The 20,390-nt window shown below is 39.0% G+C and overlaps 1 protein-coding gene across 1 annotated transcript in view; it reads left to right on the top strand.

Moving 5' to 3' along the window:
- Positions 1-316: 316 nt before the first annotated feature.
- Positions 317-20,390, top strand: part of olfml1 (olfactomedin-like 1) — a 39,278-nt gene continuing 19,204 nt past the window's right edge. The window contains exons 1-3 of the mRNA XM_072592545.1: positions 317-355; positions 467-691; positions 3,447-3,732. Coding sequence (XP_072448646.1) covers positions 560-691; positions 3,447-3,732 — 418 coding nt within the window. The 5' untranslated portion in view covers positions 317-355; positions 467-559. The remainder of the gene's footprint in view (positions 356-466; positions 692-3,446; positions 3,733-20,390) is intronic.

The following is a 20,390-nucleotide window of genomic DNA, read 5'->3' as shown; positions in this document are numbered from 1 at the left end:
CAAACATTGAGCATACTATATCATTAAATACACCTTATTTTGGTATCCCAGAAAACGACCGAAAGCAGGACTGATTTTCAAAGCAATTACCTACCATTGATTGCTGACTCCATTTTGAGATTTACTTTGTGCCATGTTTAATAATTTTGCCCACAGTTTCCTCACTATGTAATAGGTTTGCAGTCTAATTAAAATAGTTCTATTTCTTTCCATTGCTTTTTGCTGTTTTATTTGGCTGGATCAGAGTCTGCATGAGTCATTTCAATGCACATGGAAACAATTAGGATCTGGGAAAAAATATCCTGACTCCACAGACAAATGCACCCTTCAGACACAGCCGGAGACTTCTCTCCGTGTAAGCTATCAAGTACTGACCTACCAGCTCTTGGCATAGTTTTAATTGCATGCTTTTTCTTAACTTCTTCATCGAAATTTCAAACGATTGCTTGCTATTACCTGTTTTCAGGACAAGTGAAACTGAAAACCTCAAACAAAAATTACAAGCGGGGCTTGGTATTTCATTCTGTTCCATTGAACCTCTGGAATAAAACTCCCAATCATGGTCGATCGAATCCAGTTACCAAGGCTATTGATGTTTCTCTTTTTAACCCAAAGCTTTGGAGAAGCCCAACGGATGACTCAAGATGCTTTACTCATGCAATATATTGAGAGACGAATCATGTTGCTTGAGGTAAGTGATATAGTCAACACCATATCTTTCTCATTTACCCTCAAAATTAGACTGAAAGAAAAGCTATCTAATTGCGAACATCAACAGCTTGCATCTATATTGTACTGTGCCTGAAACATTTCTTTATGAGTTATTTAGTTGTGATATTCAATACTGTTTGAGCGATGACATTGATTATAGTCTACCAAGCAGGACAATAGCCTTTTTAAAAAATACAAGTTACATTGATCGAACAAGTAGGGTGAATTTTGCATTCCAGTAGTCAGAGTGTCAACAACCAGAGAGCAAAGATTTCAGGTGATTGGAGAAATAATTGCAGCCTGGAAAATGAGAAATAACTTTATGCAGTGCAATGTTATGCCCTGAATTCCTGAAAGGGTAGTAGAAGCAGATTGAATAATAATTTTAAAAGTAATTCCTTTAAAAAGTCTGTAGAGAAAGAATTGGAGATCTGGGATTAATTGTATAACTCTAACCTGCACAGGAACAATGGACTGAATGGTCTTCCGCTATGAAAATTTAATTCAGTCTTTCTATTCCTCCACATTTGTTCTTTTACTATTCATTGTGTGTTTCTTCATTATGTTTGTCTTCTCCAAGTGCAACACTTCTCACTACTCTGGACTGTGTTCCATTTGCCACTTCTCTGCCCACTTGACCAGTCCACCACAAGACCACAAAACAAGCCAAAATAATACAATTCCCAAGTGGATTTAGCACCATTATCAGGGACCATTGTAAATAGACCCACAATGAAAACTTTCTGCCACACCTAAAGAAATGAGTTTCGATAGAAAAAGAGTCAAAACTACAGGGAATGCATTGACACATGGTCACAGCAATTAAAAAATGTTGTACTCTTGGAAATTCTGCAAAAAACTAAATGTTTCCAGTTATTTATTCAAGCAATATTCAACTGCCCAAACACACTCACCAGTAAGCTTTATTTATTAACTAGTTTTTTATAATTGTATCAAATTTGGAGCAGTAAAGCAATTAGAAAATACTTTAGCAAACTATTGTTAAGCATTACCAAGTTTTGAAGTTTTGAACATTGCACAATGATTTGTTTCTTAATATCCAGCACTTGGCCTTTCAAAGTCTTTAGCTGAGCAAGAGTCAAATGATTGAGAACAGGCTTCATAGATTATGCCTAAATTCCCTTGGGTATGGAAGATTTGGAAGACATTTAATTGAGGGTTAATGATATGAAAGATTGTTTTTTTTTATTCAGAGGGTTGTGCACTTTGGGAATTCTCTACCATAGAAGGCTGTGGAAGCTCAATGTCTGAATATGCTCAAGGAAGAGATTGATAGATTTCTGATCACCGGTGTTGTGTAGGGTAATGGGGATGGGGTGGGTAAAAGGCATTGAAGACTTTTATCAGCCATGATTGTATTGAATGGTCAGGCAAGCTGGCAGGCTGAATGACCATCTCCTGTTCTGAAGTTCCTAAACAATTTTCTTGAAGGAGGGAGCTCAGAACATCAGGAGGGGGCGGCACGCCAGCTAAGTGGTTAGCATGGCTGCCTCACAGTTCCAGGGCCCTGGGTTCAGTTCCAGCCTTGGGCAACTGTCTGTGTGGAACTTGTGCATTCTCCTCATGTCAGCTTAGGTTTCCTCTGGATGCTCCGGTTTCCTCCCACAATCCAAAGATGTGCTGGTTAGATGAATTGGCCATGCTAAATTGCCCATAGTGTTCAGGGCTGTGTAGGTCAGGAGTAAATGTAGAGTGATAGGGTAGGGGAGTGGATCTGGACGAGTTGCTCTTTGGAGGGTTGGTGTGGACTTGTTGGGCCAAAGGGCCTGTTTTCACACTGTAGGCATTCTGTAGTAATGAGACCAAACTTCAAAGTACAAATTAGTTTATTCAGGGCTGATGCAAGGAGACACTTCTTTACACAAAGAGTCATGAAATTCAAAACTTTACTTCCCTTCGAAATGTATTGAGGGTTGGTGGAGGAGGGTTGACAATCAATTGTGAAATTGATGCATTTTCATGAGTCAAGGTTCTTAAGGGTTACAGAACAAAGGAGGGTTAGTGGAGTTAAGATACAAATCGGCTGTAGTCTAATTGAATAGTGGAACTGGCTCAAGGGGATGAATGACATACTCCTGTTCTCATTTCTTATAAAAGTTCCAGATGTGCAGACATCTGCTAAAAATAGCATGGGTGGAATACAAATAACAAATGTATGTGCATGCAGTTATATAATTGTTAACATTATGATTATAAGCAAAGCATACATCAATAGTGTCTCTTCACAATACACAGAGATACAGAGTCCTACAGCACATATTCTGCTGTCACGTCTGTCTTTGAAAGAGGAGTCAAATTAGTGTCACTCCCCCACTCTTTCAGCCCTGTAATTTCCTCTCATTTAACCAATTAAACAATTACTTAAATGAGTTGCTGTTGAAGTTATTATTGAAGCTGCTTCTTCCGAATTTTCAGTCAGTGCATTCAAAGCAACCAGCTGCATAAGAAAATTCTTCTAATGTTGTTTACTTGCCAATTCATTTAAGTCCACAGTCTCTTTACTGACCCTCCAACCATTGGAAGCATTTTCAAACCACATATTACTTATTTTGTTTCAGGTAATGTTTTAATTAATGGCATGTTTCCTTCAATAGTAATATTGAATTCACACACAAAATGTCATTTGTATGTTAACAATGTCATCTAACCACTTAGACAGGAAATCAACTGCTTAATGTTAAGATTATATCTTCACAAATTCATCTTAATAACAGGACCGGCTAGAGAAATGTAACCAAGACATGAACAAATATGTCAGGGAGTTTAGAGACTTCCGGAAAGAAATCACAGTCCGCCTGGATAGGTTGAATATTTATAAAACTGAGTTCAAGAATGAGATGGAGGTTGTTGGATCCAGAATTGACAGGATTGAAAAAGATATTGATTATTTGGAGTCACTGCAGCCAACTCAGCCATGTGTGGAGGTCGACGAAAAGTTAATTGAAGAGCAGATCCAGCAAGCAGAGGAGAAGAGAAAAGCCAAGCTTCGGATGGCTGCAGGTGAGTGTCCTTCATTTACTTCTACCAAGGCAATAATCTCGTGCTTTAAGTCAATCCTGCTCTCTGCAATGTGAGATATCAACTCGGTAAAAACAATGACTGCAGATGCTGGAAACCAGATTCTGGATTAGGGGTGCTGGAAGAGCACAGCAGTTCAGGCAGCATCCAAACAAATTCCTGATGAAGGGCTTTTGCCCGAAACGTCGATTTCGAAGCTACTTGGATGCTGCCTGAACTGCTGTGCTCTTCCAGCACCACTAATCCAGAATGTGAGATATCAGCTTGCTCTATCTCAGGCTGTGTGTATCTGCATGTATATTGCCGTTGAAGTTTCTAGCTTCTTATCGCTAAGTAAGGCTCTTCATCACCTTATATATCACATCACTAGATTATCAATATAGTTCTCCTTTTTGTTCACATGCTCATTTTAGACTAGAATCTTCTCTCTTCCTGATATCAGAATCATGTAAGCAGTTACAGGATCATAACTAACATGAATGTCAATATAACACATCTCTCAAAGTTTTCTTTTCACTTTGTTTACAATATTTTAGTAATTTGCTTTTGAAAAAAAAATGTATTGAAGCCTTCATTTTGCACTCATCAGGACAATTCACAAGAATATCATTTCAAAGAGGAAATGAACATTTATACCACCCAGTTTACACATTCTCCCCGTGTCTGCGTGGGTTTCCTCTGGACACTCTGGTTTCCTCCCACAGTCCACAGATGGACAGGTTAGGTGAATTGACCATGCTAAGTTGCCCATAGTGTTCAGAAATGTGGAAATTGGTGCATTAGTCAGGGAAAATGTAGAGTAATAGGATAGGGGATTGGGTCTGGGTGGGTTACTTTTTGAAGGGTCAGTGTGGACTTGTTGGGCCAAATGGCTGGCTTCCACACTGTAGGGATTCTCTGATTCTATGAATTCACTAATTAATGATTAGCGACAGTTAACTGTCAGACTTCATTTAAACTTTAAACTGGGCAGGTTCCAATTAGTCAGGGCATTGTTCTGGAACTTAACCAGCAAAAGACTGTTACCTATTTTGTTGAGTTGAGTGCACTGATTCTACATGTTCCCTTATGAAGTCTATGTCTTAATACATGTATAATCTAATACAGACAAATGCACCACACTGCAAGCCTGACTGACATCGATGCTTCAAGTAATGTATTGACTATATCCTGCTAGCCATGTGTTAACAAAGTTTGCAATACAGTATCCAATATTAGATATGACTCTGTAATTGGACAACATTCGCTAGATAATCCTGAGTGTACAAAACATTTCTTTCACAACCATTTCAGAATTGTCATTAATTGGTGCATTCTTCATGACAATGCCTTTACTAATCAGATAAAAATCACACAACACCAAATTATAGTCCAACAGGCATTGGACTGGTGTTGTGTGATTTTTAACTTTGTACACCCCAGTCCAACACTGGCACCTCCAAAACTTTACTAATCAGAATCCACTTGCTAACTATTCAACACTTTCCTCTCATGTACATTATGTTAAATTGGAAACTTTGTTAATTGTTGAGAAGAGTGCAAGACAAAACGCTTCAACAAAATGTACCTTTATTTCACCAGTATCTGTGTTCTACATAATCCAATTAACTATTAGTTACTTTTATTTACTTACATAGTCTTCTTAATAATTGACACCATTATTACCATCATTTCTATCATTATCATTATTATGGTTTTCTCCCTCATAACTCCCACCCCATCAAAGTCTGAATCATAAACATTGAGACAATCTGAAACTTTGATTGGACATCCCAGTTTGATTCACTTGAGTTCACGCCAAAGTAATGGTGTTGCACAACTTGACGTATTATAGGTAAAGCTACTTCACATCCTATGATAATCATGCTTGGTCTCATTTCTTGGCTCAAGTTAGATTAATTCTGACCTTTTACTGGTGAAAGTCCCTTTAGGCATTCTGACAATATTAATTCTTAGTTGAGCTGTTTCTCTGATACTGTAGCTTCTGACTTCTTGTCCCTTAAACAGACTTTCTGGTCCACCTTACAAGTTGACAGCTTTTGTCCTGTGTCTAGAGTTACATCACTTCTGCTGATTTTCACAATGGTCTTTCTCTAGCTGCTTTACCTTCTGGTGCTCTTGTGAGATTATATTTGGCCTAAGGATACATTCAAAAATTGATATGTCTGTTTTTAGCATTCTCCCATTAACAATTCCACTGGTGAAGACAGAATCATGTTGTTCACTGAATAGAGTGATCCCTGGTCTGGATTCTTCTTGCCATCAAAGATTTCATAGTCTTGACAGCTATTTCTGTCTTATATCTGACTAAGGATGAAGTAGAGAACTATTCATTTTGTTGATACCTGCTGCCAAAGTGGCCTTCATAAAACATTCGTTGCTGAACCGAAGATTATTGTGCAATTATAATTCTTTCAGGAAACATTGTGAACAAACATCCTTTTCAATGTTCGGATCACTGAGTCTACTGTGATTGAATGACATCTTGCCATTTATCTATCTTAGTAATAGTTGACTGTACCAAATATTTCTTCCCTCCAAAATCAAACAAATCTGTTGCTAATATTTCCCATGGCTTTGTGAAAATGTTGGTAAAATAATTGGCTGGCTAGGCTCTTGACTGTGCATGACACAAGTTTGACACATCACAGTATAACCCGATGTCTTTCGAAATGCCTGATCACCACACTAATTGTTCCGATCTTGCTGTGTGTCTTTTGATACCAAGATATCCCTCATGGAGTTTCTGTAGGATTTCTTTTTGCGTTTTTGGTCTGATTATTCTATAGTCATATATACCGATGTATCTTACACTATTCTGAAACATTGTTTCTGCCTGTTTTTAGCCCTTGGTCTGGTGGATTATATTTTGACAACCATTTTGAGCTGCACAAATTTGACTGAGGTTTCTGGTAGAGTATTGGTTATGACAGTAGAATAATCTACTTATTTTCAAGAATAAAATATTTCTGCTTAATCCACCATTGTTTCCAAGATTGTATCTGCCCTTACTTGCATCTTGCCTGGAAGATAGATGATACAATAGTCATATCTTATCAGCGAAATCCTGATGCGTAACAACATTTTTGAGATTTCTTCTGGTCTCAATAATGTTACCAGAGGCTTGGGATCTGTCTTGACTGGAAATTTCAGTGTCAAGAGGAGATCTGTGAGCTTTTCACATCCTCATTCAATTGCAAATGAATCCTTCTCTGTTCAGCCTCTATCAAAGCTCTCAATATAAAACGTACCTGCTTTTGTGTTGCATAAATTTGCACCTGAATAATGACTGCTACTAGTCCATTGGGCAAAGTATCTTTGGCTACTATAGTGAATTTGAATGGATGTAATGTGTTAAAACATCAGTAGAAGGTAACTTCTAATTAATCTTATCAAATGTTGCATTCTATTCTTGAGTCTGATACCATTTTTGGTATTTTTCAAAAATTCTCTTATGAGTTAAGTAAGTCTGGGTAAATCAGAGATTAACTTTCCGAAATGATTTACCACACCTAAGAAACACAGTACATCATTTAGATACTTAAATGTGGAAATTCACTAATAGTTCTTTTCTTCCTTGGATCCATTACGAAGAATGTTTGTTCCTGAAGATCGTTTCTTAGAAAAGTAATTGTGAATGTGAGAATTAGCATTTTCTGTTCACTGTTAAAGGCACTACAGAACATTGTGTCTACATGTCTGGTCTGGTCATGTTTGTTTTTTTGTTTTACCATGCAATAAGATATAATTTATCTTGCAAATGGATCAATGTTTTCTGTTTAGGATTCTAACCATTGCCCTCTGGAAAATCTCTGGTGCATAGGAGATCCCAAACAATAGACTATTGAAACAATATCACCTGGAAAGTGTATTAATGTAGTCCTAAATCTTGACTCTTCATCTAAGGTTATCTGCCATAACTAATTGTTGGCACCCAGTGTCGCTATACATTTGTTTGTTGTCAATTTTCTTAACTTACCAGCAACAGATGAAAGAGCAAGGATTTCTTTCTTAATTCCTGTGTTTAACATTGTGAAAGTCACACACAAATTTTAGATTCCCTCCCTTTCAGATGAGTTGCTAGCCCTGTGCACCACCATGTCAGGTCTGTCACTGGTGATATATCTTGCTTTCAATCATGCCGTCTAACTGGATTTTTTCATTTCTCATCAAAGCATGAGGAATTTCCCTGGGAATGTACAACCAAATGTGTTTAACATTGTCTGGCAGAGTAATGCAGCATTCTTGCTTCAATTTGCCTCCGCCTTTGAAAGACTGGAAATTCTTGCCAAACTCTCTCCTGTCTTCACTCTAAATTATTGTATCCATTCTCTTGAAGAGGCCTAGACAAATAAATATTTTTACTGAACAATTATGTATTCTGATTCCCTGGTATACTGTATATAATATTCTCATTGTGTTGTTTTTTTTTGCTCTCTGACTAATCTTCATAGCGATTTACCCACACACCTGAAGTTGTGTGCCTCCTGAACTTTGAACTTTTACATTTCTCCAATTCCACAGACTTTGAGTATGGCAAGCTATCTGCCAGAATGGAGACAAATTCTCCTTTGTTGAGTTTAAAAGCTGTTTCAAACTCTTTTGTATTCAGTGTAATATTTTAGGTTAGAGTACCTACAGTGTGGAAACAGGCTCTTCGGCACAACAAGTCCACACTGACCGTCTGAAGAGTATCCACACAGACCCATTTCCCTTTGACTAATGCACCTAACACTTTGGGCAATTTAGTAAGGCTAATTCACCTAACCTGCACATCTTTGGACTGCGGGAGGAAATCAGAGCATCCGAAAGAAACCCACACAGACACGGGGAGAATGTGCAAACTCCACACAGACAATTGCCTGAGGCTGGAATTGAACCTGGGTCCCTGGTGCTGTGAACAGCAGTGCTAACCACTAAGCCACCATGCCACCCCTTGCGCCACTGTGCCATCCCTAAACGTTTTTGACCATCTTTGTCCTCTCATTGGGATGTTGCCTTCACTCTTTGTTCTGTATTCCTAACTTTTTGATTTTTTTTGTTGCATGATTTCCATTTTTCTAGATACTTTCTTTTTGTAGAGACTTTTCTTTCTTTTTTGAAGTGTGGAAGATGCTATTAAGTTATAATATTTTCAATGTGTCATGACTTCTCACACTCAACTTCTAATCGAACATTTTAGCACTCGTGATTCTGTTCGGAGACATCTTCAATAACCAAATGTGATTGATGTTGGTTATTGCTCTTTTGGCATTTTGGCACACTTTCAGGCTGTTGACAATGCCATCTTAGACTCATTCATCAGACTACACCAGAAGAACCCTCAATGTTTTCTCACAGCACCTGATTGATTGGGACCATGAATACACCTTGAGCAGGGAAATGGATTGCATGTTCCAATGTTAAATTCTCACTGGATTAAAAGGAATCTGATACTTTCTCATTCATCCCATCAACAACTATACAGGTTCTAACTAATTCATCCTGCAAAGCTCTGTATGCTGCTGGATTACATAAATCTGTTAAAACAAAAAGACTTCAATGGTTTCCCAAATGCTGAGATCATTAATTGAATCTGTCTAGTTTTATCACCAAATTTCTTTGGGGCTAAGGTACATATCAAATGCTGTAATGAAAGTTTCATACTCTGCAATACTTTGTATCATGCTCTGTCTTACAAGAACCTCATTAGATATTAAACCTATAATATATATAAATATGTTGATTTGAATAATTTACTTCTTCATATATCAGCCCAAAACCATTTTATATTGTTGAAACTGCCACTTCCAAATCTTTCTGACATTATTGTGTGCAGTCCACATTGCCATTACTCCAATCATTTGATAATGTCTCTGTCAAAGCTGTCAATCTCTATGGATCCTTTTCGATGACCCCCTGGGTGAGTACATGGCTTTTTCTATTTTACTGTCAGAGTTCCAGTCCTGTGTTTTCACTCGGTGAAAGAGTTGTACAAGCTCATAGCTAGGCCTCAAGGTTTTCCAAGGTTCTTTTTTCTACCTTCAGGAGCTTCTCCTTTTTCACCTTCTTTTTCTCAAGTCTTCGTGTCCTGGCCTGCCTGCAGAGTGTTCCTGCTTTTTATTCAACTTCAGAATTTTCCAAGGTCCTGTCCTATCTTCAAATTCTTCCTTTTTAGTGACAACATTTGGACCCTTTTAAGTTCAGATCTTGGCTCTGGAAGTTTATTTTCCCTTTACTGCTAGCATGCTTTAAATTATTGGTTTAAAGTATACTACAAATGCACATTGAACCAGCAGTTTGTACTATCCCAGGCCATGGGTGTCTACACATACATTGTCCCTGAGGCTGTTTTCTCCTTAAGGCTAAGTAAGGTTCTTCCACTCCATATGTCCTGTAAACCTCCTTTATTAAAATCTGTATGCAATAAGATCTCCAATACAGTTCTTTATTGGTCAGTGCATTGAGTACAGGAGCTGAGAGGCCATGTTGCAGCTGTACAGGATACTGGTTAGGTTTTTGGAATACTGTGTGCAATTCTGCTCTAGGAAGGATGTTGTGAAACTGAAAGGGTTCAGGAAATATTTAGAAGGACATTGCCAAGGATGAAGGGTTAAAGCTGTAGGGAGAGGCTGAATAGGCTAGGGCTAATTTCCCTGGAGCATTGGAGGCTGAGGACTGACCTTATACAGGTTTTTTAAAATCTATCAGGGACATGGATAGGGTAAATAGACAAGATCTTTTCCCTTGGATGGGGGAGTCCAAAACTAGAGTGCACAGGTTTAAGGTGAGAGGGTAAAGATTAAAAGGGACCTAAGGGATGGTGCGTGTATGGAATGAGCTGCCAGAGGAAGTGGTGGAGGCTGGTACAATTGCAACATTTAAAAGGTATCTGGATGGGTATACGAATAGGAAAGGATAGAGGAATATGAACCAAATGCTGGCAAATGGGACTAGATTAATTTAGGATAGCTGATCAGCATAGACGATTTCGACTGAAGGGTCTGTTTCCATGCTGTACATCTCTATGGCTCTATGACTCCACACATTTTAGATTAGTGTTTTCCCTCTTACTGATATCAGAATCATGCAAGATGTTATATCATGATTGTGTATGTCTCAGTATTTAAGGAGGGTATTCCAGAGTTTGGGTCTGGCAGGTGAACAAATCAACACTTATTAGTAGTGTGATTAAAATTGGCGAATCTCAAGAGACCAAAATTAGAGGAGTGCACGGTTGTTAGAGGGTTGTCAAGCTGGAGACGGCTACAGAGATTGGCAGACCACAGAGAGTAGACTATGGAAAGTCGGTCAGGATTGTTCTAAAAAATAAACAAATTCTCAAGGCAAAATGCATTGTTTCATTGGTTTTCACACGAGAAAAAGACAATGTTGTCGAGGAGAATACGGAGATACAGGATATCAGACTAGATGAGATTGAGGTTCACAAAGAGGAGGTGTTAACAATTCTGGAAAGTGTAAAAATAGAGAAACCCCCTGGGCCGGATGGGATTTATCCTAGGATTCTACGGGAGGCCAGGGAGGAGATTGCCGAGCCTTTGGCTTTGATCTTTATGTCAGCATTGTCTACAGGATTGGTACCATAAGACGGGAGGATAGCAAATGTTGTTCCCTTGTTCAAGAAGGGGAGTAGAGACAGCCTTCATAATTATAGACCAGTGAGCCTCACTTCAGTTGTGGGTAAATGTTGAAAAAGGTTATAAGAGAGAGGATTTATAATCATCTAGAAAGGACTAAGCTGATTAGGGGTAGTCAACACAGTTTTGTGAATGGTAGGTCTTGCTTCACAAACCTTATTGAGTTCTTTGAAAAGGCGACCAAACAGGTGGATGAGGGTAAAGCGGTTAATGTGGTGAACGTGAATTTCCGTAAGACATTTGATAAGGTTCCCCATGGTAGGCTATTGCACAAAATACGGAGGCATGGGATTGAGGGTGATTTAGCCATTTGGATCAGAAATTGGCTAGTTTTGCCATTTTTATAAACAGCCTGGATGAGAATATAGAAGGATGGGTTAGTAAATGTGCAGATGACACTAAGGGTGGTAGCTTTGTGTATAGTGCAGAAGGATGTTTTAGATTGCAGAGGGACATAAAATAAGCTACAGGGCTGGGCTGAGAGGAGGCAAATGGAGTTTAATGCGGAAAAATGTGAGGTGATTCACTTTGGAAGGAGTAACAGGAAGGCAGAGTACTGCACTAATGGTAAAATTCTTGGTAATGTAGATGAGCAGAGAGATCTTAGTGTCCATGTGTAGGTCCCTGAAAGTTGCCACCCAGGTTGATAGGGTTGTTAAGAAGGCATACGGTGTGTTGGCTTTTATTGGTAGAGGGATCAAGTTTCGGAACCATGAGATCATGCTGCAGCTGTACAAAACTCTAGTGCTGCTGCACTTAGAATCTTGCTTATAGTTCTGGTTACCGCATTATTGGAAGGATGTGAAAGCTTTGGAAAGGGTTCAGAGGAGATTTACTAGGATGTTCTTTGATATGGATGGAAGGCCTTACAAGGAAAGGCTGAGGGACATGAGGCTGTTTTCGTTGGAGAGAAAAAGGTTGAGAGGTGACTTAATTGAGACATATAAATCAGATAGTTAGGGTGGACAGTGAGAGTTTTTTTCCTTGAATGGTGATGGCTAGCATGAAGGGATATAGCTTTAAATTGAGGGGCGATAGATATAGGACAGATGTCAGAGGCAATTTCTTTACTCGGAGAGTAGGAGGAGTATGGAATGCACTGCCTGCAACAGTAGTAGACTTGCCAACTTTAAGGGCATTTGAATGGTCATTGGATAAACGCATGGATGAAAATGGAGTAGTGTAGGTTAGATGGGCTTCAGATTGGTTTCAAAGGTTGGTGCAACATCGAAGGCAGAAGGGTCTGTACTGCGCTGTAATGTTCTATGTTCTATGCTCTAAAGGGCATGGATGAGTCCAGTATGATGGGAATGAAAGGTTTGAGTTATAGGGATAGGCTGGAATCAATTTCACTGAAACATAGGAGGTTGAGAGGTGACCTTATCGAGGTTTACAAAATCGTGAGGGGGATAGATAAGGTGAGTGTAGGTGTCTTTTCCCTAGAGTGAGGGATTTTAAAAATTACTGGCCATATTTTTAAGGTGAGAGGAGAAAGATTTTTAAAAAAGACATGAGGAGCAACTTTTTTACACAGCAAGTGGTGGATGTGGGTACAACTACAATGTTTAAAAAATGTTTGGATAAGTACTTGCGTAAGAAATGTTTGGAGGGATATGGGCCAAAGGCAGACAAGTGGAACTAGTTTTTTCTAGGATTCTAGTCAGCATGGACTGATTGGACCGAAGGGTCTGTTTCCATGCCGTCTGACTCGATAAATGTGCCAATATTATGCCGGTGGAATTAGCATTGTTGGAGATGGCAGATGTAAGAGACCATATGCTCACACCAGGGTCAAATGACATAAGATTGCCATGTCTGGTTCAGCCTGGAGAGGAATTGAATCCGGAGATAGGGATCAGATTTTCTAATAGGAGTGGAAAGCAATGTCTTCACTTTTCTTGGTACTTTATTGGCAGACATTTCTGCTTATCCAATTGTTGGACAACAGGATGATAATTTAGTGACAGTGGAGGTCTCAAGAGTGATGGTGGTGATATGTCATTAGAGTGCTTCTGGAAGCTGACACTGTGTTTGCAGTTGTGGCCGAGGGACAATAAGTCAATAAGAAAATAGGACGAAGAGTGAGGGTTAGCTCGCTATTCATTGAGAGTTCTGCTTTAAACCAAGATCTACCATATACATACTGTTTGAGATAGAGTTATTTAGGTACTAGTGAATTTAAACACTTACGATGTATGAGGACTTTATAGTGTTGAGTTTAAGGGGCTGATAATTGGAGATTACCACTGGTCAAAATTGACCTATTTGCCAAATACTCCTTGACTGACAGAAATATATTTTTTGCAGCAGCATACACTGCAATGGGTTGTATTAAATGCATCCCTCTGCCATTTTAGCAGAGATGTTAATTTATTTGTTCGACGGGTTAACTTCTCTTAGTCACTCATACCTGATATCAATAATATTGTTTTCCAAATATGTTCCATCTTCTCCATTCTACCTTTATATTTTCCTAACAAATCAAACCATCATCTTCTCTGTTATTCCCCCATACACCACATGTACTGCAAGTTCAGACAGGTTTAGCAAAAGAACTAGATGCGAAATGAGAATTCTGGATGATTAATGTTTGGAACATAATAGTAGTAAAAGAAAATTTCAAAGGAACTTTCAAAAGTGATCATTTACTTTGGGAAAAGTTAGTTGCACAGCTATGGGGGAAAAGCTCACATGTAGGATTGAATTGGCTTGTTCTTTGACAGAGCTAGCAAATGGCAGAATAGCCTGTTAATTTGGTGCAAGACTCTATGATTGACAGATCTAATTTGGAGCTTTCTCCCTTTGTGTTGCTCTTCTGCAGGGCACTAAGAAGTGCAAAACATCTGTTAACAAATTGATGGGAGTAGGTGGTATATTGCACTCACTCTCTGGTTTAATCCATCTGTATGTGAGAAAACAGTCAAAACTGTATATAAATCTTCCCAAAATCTCCTGAAAGCAGAGATGAGATCCTTGTCACACAGATACAGTACTGATTATGGTTTGATTAGATTAGACTACAAAGTGTGGAAACAGGCCCTTCGGCCCAACAAGTCCCACCAACCCTCTGAAGAACAACCCACCCAGACCCATTCCCCTACATTTACCCCTTCACTTAACACTACAGGCAATTTAGCATTCCCCAGAGGAAACTGGGTCACACAGACACTGGGAGAATGTGCAAACTCCACACAGGCAGTTGCCTGAGGTGGGAATTGAACCCGGGTCTCTGGCACTGTGAGGTAGCAGTGCTAACCACTGTGCCACCATGCTGCCCACATGGTAACGGATTGGTAACATTGAAAGCTATGGTTTGACTCTTCTCGTGCCAAGTTATGAAACCAAATTCAATAAAATTGGTAATTTGTGGGTTCTTAAAATAACTAAAGAAAGCTACTATACAAATCCAGCTGGTTTGCCATTATCTCCAGGCAATGTTTTTGCTCAACGTGTCCAGCTGACATGAGATTCCACTAGGTGATTCAAGGAGAAAGAGCTTGCATTTATAGAATCCCAAAGCACTTTCCAGACAAATTATGTATTATTTGAAGTGTAGTTACTGTAGTAATGTGGGAAATATAGCTGTTAATTCATGCTCAGTAAGATCCAATAAGCTGTAATATGACAATAATAAGATAAATCTTCTTTCATGCTGGTTCTTAAGGAATAAAGTTTGGGTAATCTTAATCCTCAATTAAACTCATCAACCACTCACATCTACCTGAAAAGACAGACCAGCTACATTCCTCATCTGAAAGATGGCATCAATCAGTCCAGCACCCCTGCACTGGGAGAGTCAGTGTAGATTTGCACTCAAGATTCTGTGAAAAAGACTTGAACACACAACCTTGTAACTCAGAGATATAAGTGAAACTCTTGATATTAGATTAAGTGACTTAATCAGTAGTTAATTGTCAGGACTCCTAGTGATAAGGATTTTAAATTAGTATTTTTTGCACAACATAACACAAACAGGCATGTATCCTATCGTTTCCTGATCTTGGTGCACTGACATTGTTCGCCACAGCTCAGTGCATTGCACATTGCATTTAAAGCTTTTGATTATTACTCTGGAGATTTGAAAACAAAATGGTTCCTGACAATCCCAGCACAGGGAGTGCTTCACTGTTGTTGGTGCTGTCATTTGGAAGGCACATCAAACTGAGTCCAGCTTACTCCTCTCAGGATGATCTAAAGTTCCCGTGACACTTTTTTTCAAAGAGTAGTGAAGAGATAAAAGCTGAAAGTGTCAGAAATAATAGCAGCTCAGGCAGCAGCTGTGTAGAGTGAAAAACAGAGTTTATATTGCAGGTCAATGAGCTTTCATCAGAACTAAGAAATGTTAGAGATCAACTGCGGACTCAGCGAGTATAGATAAGGAGGGAGGAAAGGAAAGAACACAATGGGAAGTCTTAAGGGAAAAAGGCAAAAGAGATTTAATAAAAACGAATGGTGGCACAAAGCAGACGTTCTCCCTATAGCCTTTGGCAATATTTATAACCAACCAAAGTCATTATATTTATTGGTTATTACCTCATGTCTGTTTCTGGAAGCTTGCTAGGCTCAGTTTGGCTGCTGCACTTCTAGCATTACAACAGTGTTTAAACTTCAAAAGCATTTCATTGTTTGGAAAGTGCTTTGCAGCTTCATAACATTGTGAAATCTGTTATATCTTTCTTTCTTCCATTATTTTATTCTGATTTTGCTTCAAAATGTAAAGATTTGCCAAAGCATCTTTAACTGGTGGCATTATGATGTACTAAATTACCAGGACCACTTCCACATACCTCTGTGAATCCAGATACATTACCAACCCACAGTCTCTTTTTTTTTCAAATGTCTTTAGTCAGCAGGCACTGTGCCTACGCAAAGCGAACTAGGCCAGATTGTCTAGCTTCAGCAGAATTAATGAGACATGTCGACATTTACTTCACCAATGCCAGCTTTAAAACTAGACCCCTGTCTTGTTTCCAAGTTTAACTCCAGCAACACTTTGAGTACACATCACAATATTCTGATGTAACAAGTCTTCAACAAAGTCAAAATGGTGTGGAACAAGTGAGGACTAAAATCAAAGGAACACTTTCCTCATTTAGATGTGTGACCTCCTGTTAAACAATTAATCAACATTGTCATCAGAAATGCTGATCTCGTTCTTTTGACTTTGTCATCCTGTTTGCAGTAAAATAACACTTGCATTTAGGTGCTAGTTGTGGATCTGTGAATAACGTTTTAGTCATTGTCAGAGGGTTAGGGTTCAAGCAGTATGGCACACCCAGGTACTTGAGTGCATAGTCTAAGTTGACAATCCAAAGGTAGTACTGAGGAAGTCTTATACTGTTGGATGAGAACAACTATACTCTGTTGGTGTCATTTCTTAATGAAATTTGAACTCAAGCTCTGCTTGCTCTTTTAGGTTGATGTAAAAAATCCTAAGGCAGTTCTGTAAGGTTAACAGCAGGGCGATGTATTTCTCCTGCTGTTCTGAATATTTGGCTACTTGTGTTTCCTCAATGTGTCGTTACACTTCAAAAGTACTTTGCACGCTGCAAAGCACCTTAAGACATCGTTGGATCACAAATGGATCTATAGAAATGCAAATTGTGCTTCTAACTCCAAATTCACACTGCTACTGGACGTTCACAATACTGATCCATCACAGCTCATCACCATTCCTTTGTTACCTCTAGATTGACAACTACAATATGCTGCTGCTTCATCTTACACATTCCACCCTCCATAAACTTGGGGTCAACAAAAACTTGAAAGTATGTGTCTGCTTATCTGTCATTTCCAATAATCCCTCATCAAGCAAAATGCTGCTTTTAAAATTCTTACCTCTTTACAAATGCCTCCACATGCTCCCCATTTCTGTGATTTCCTCCAGTCCCATAATACTTCAAGATATCAACTCCTGTAATTTTGGCTTCTTTAGCACTCTGTATTTTAAATTTTTTCACCATTGATTGCTACACATTTAATTGTCTCAGTGCAAAACTCTAGAATTCCCTCGCTACACATTTCCACCTCCATACCACAATCTACCCCTTTGAGATACTTCTCATTCCTCCTTTTGAGATAATCCTTAAAATATACTTCTTTGACAAAACTGTTGCTCACTTGACCTATTTTCATCTGATATATCTCAATAGTATATTTTAGAGACCTAGAGTAAGAGTTTTAAAGCAGGGACAAAAGCCCTTTGTCCTACCCTGTCCTCGACAGTCATTAAACACCTACCTATTCCAATCCCATTTTCTAGCACTTGGCCTACAGCCTTGCATACTGTTGGCATTTCAAGTGCTCATCTGATACTTCTTAAATGTCTCCTGCTTTTACCACCTTTTTAGTCAGTGAGTTGCAGGTACACACCTTCTCTGGGTGAAGATTCTTTTCCTCAAAGCTCCTCTAAACCTCCTGCTCCTTACATTAAAACCTGACCCCTCCCTACCCCAGTTCTTGACCCTGCTACTAAGGGAACAGTTTCTCCCTACCCATTTATGCCCCTCATAACTTTGTGCATCACAACCAGGTCCTGCTGGAGCTTTCTTTGTTCATTTTATTTTATAATGCTCCAGTGATGCACCATGGGACATTTCTTCTGCTAAAGGTGTTATAGGAAAAAAGCTGTGTCTTTTGTTATATCATCTCGTTATGATGAATCATCATAAAGTGCTTTACACATGACGAATTGACCTGAATTTCTCACTGACTGTTCTTATGCAGGATAACAACAACTTAATAATTTACACCTATATGAAAGCACATATTGTGGTCTGTGTTGATCTGCTTCCACAACGAGGATTTAGAAATAACAGCTGCATTTACGGATAGTGTTGCAAAGAAAAATCTTTCTGTCAAGTTTAAAAGATAAGCAATGCTGCAAGTATGACTAAAATGTTATCAATTTGAAAATGTTCTCATGAACTAATAATTGATTCCTTAGCCTCAGTCTACAAAGGATAACTCACGCCCAGTGAGTTAGTAGAACATCGGTTTTTGGATTTTGTTTGATTTATCAGCAAACCATTTGACGTTGCAACCTATTGTTGAACTGTCAGCAAAACAAGATTTTAAAATAAAAGTGAATCTGAATCACAGTTATTGACTTTGTCTCTTTAAACAGAAGGCTGCATGAACAGATTGCAATGGGCTCATAAAAAAAATGTAGTGAAGTGGTTCCATGTTTCTCCTGTTTAAGTCAAGCAAATCTGTCTACAGATACAAGGAAACATATCATAATGATTACTTCATTGTTTTCCGTTAATTTTTTTTACTGGTTAATAAAGTGACCCTGGTCATCATTGTTGCTCTGTCATTCACTTGCAGTGAAATAAAGTAATCAGCTCTTTTTTTTAATATCTGTTCTTGTCTTGCCAGATGGTTTATCAATCAACGTTCAAAACAGTTGAAGGGGCATGTGTAAAAGAGATAAATGTTCACTTCAGATTATATCCCTAGATTATGTTAATGAGCTTTTTAAACCTCTAGAATTCTACCACTAAATCTATCTATCACTCTATCTCTCTCTTCTCCTTTATGATATTCCCTAAAATCTAACTCCAAGACCAAGTTTTCCTAACATCTTCCTCCCTATGCATAGAAACATGGACATGGAAACATAGAAAATAAGTGAATGAGTAGGCCATTCAGCCCTTCGAGCCTGCACCACCTTTCAATGTGATCACGGCTGATCATGTAACCTCAGTATCCTAGTCCCACTTTCTCTCCATACTTCTTGATCCTTTTAGCCACAAGGGCCATGTCCAGCTCCCTGTTGAATATATCTAATTAACTGGCCCTTAAACCTTCCTGTGGTAGAGAACTCCACAGGTTCATAACTCTCTGAGTGAAGAAATTCTTCCTCATCTCAGTCCTGAACGGCTTACCCCTTATTCTTAAACTGTGATCCCTAGTTCTGGGCTTCTATAACATCAGGAATATTCTTCCCGCATCTAGCCTGTCCAGTCCCATCAAGATTTTATATGTTTCTATGAGATCCCTCCTCATTCTTCTAAATTTCAGTGAGTACAAGCCCAGTTGATCTAATCTTTCTTCATATGGCAGTCCTGCCAACCTGGAAATCAGTCTGGTGGACCTCCGCTGGTTTCCCTCAGTGGTAAGAATGTCCCTCAGACTAGGAGACCAAAACTGCACACAATGCTCAATGTGTGGCCTCCTTGGTGTCTGGTAACCCTCAGATGAGGCACTTTAGCTTTTTAATGAATTAAGTGCCATATAAATGCAAGAATGTAGACAATGGATTATGTAGATCTTGTTCAGAATGAAAAAGCCACAGGACTCACTTGCAACCATGATTCATGCCATTGAAAGTCTAACAGTATGTACAGAAGACTTAAATTTGTAGCAAAACTTGATTCCCTGGATCCATTGTGAAAGGGAGCACACATAAAACATACTGTGCTGAAATTCTGCCTCCATCTGCTGCACTCCCTTTGACTGAAAAAGGTAGAGTGACCAATAGCTGCTCATTGACGCATGCACTTAGAAATCATTTGAAGAAGAGGTAGCAAGGGACAGTGACTTATTATACAAGGTTAATGACTCCACCATAAAAGTGAAAAGGAGGCATCAAGTTAGGACTTCCAGTCTTGGAGCAGGGAGAATGAGTAGAACACATGGAATAAGTGAGGGACTTGAAGACAAGGGCTACAATTTTGAATGCAATCCACTAGGTGGGTGGGATCCAATAAAGATTAGATTAGATTCCCTACAGTATGGAAATGGGCCCTTTGGCCCAACATGTCCACATTGACCCTCCAAAGAGTAACCCACCCAGAGCCCTATCCTATATTTATCCCTGGCTAATACATCTTACACTCTGTGGGCATGGCCAATTCACCTGACTTGCTCATCTTTGGAGTGTGGGAGGAAACTGGAGCAACTGGTTGAAACCTGCACAAACACGGGGAGAATGTGCAAACTCCACACAGGCAGTCACTCGAGGTGGGACTCCAGCCTGGGTCCCTGGTGCTGTGAGGC

This window comes from Chiloscyllium punctatum, chromosome 22 (genome assembly GCF_047496795.1).
Source record: "Chiloscyllium punctatum isolate Juve2018m chromosome 22, sChiPun1.3, whole genome shotgun sequence".
NCBI classification, from domain to species: domain Eukaryota; kingdom Metazoa; phylum Chordata; class Chondrichthyes; order Orectolobiformes; family Hemiscylliidae; genus Chiloscyllium; species Chiloscyllium punctatum.
The sequence above is the reverse complement of the archived record's forward strand: the minus strand, read 5'-3'. Positions and strand labels throughout refer to the sequence as shown.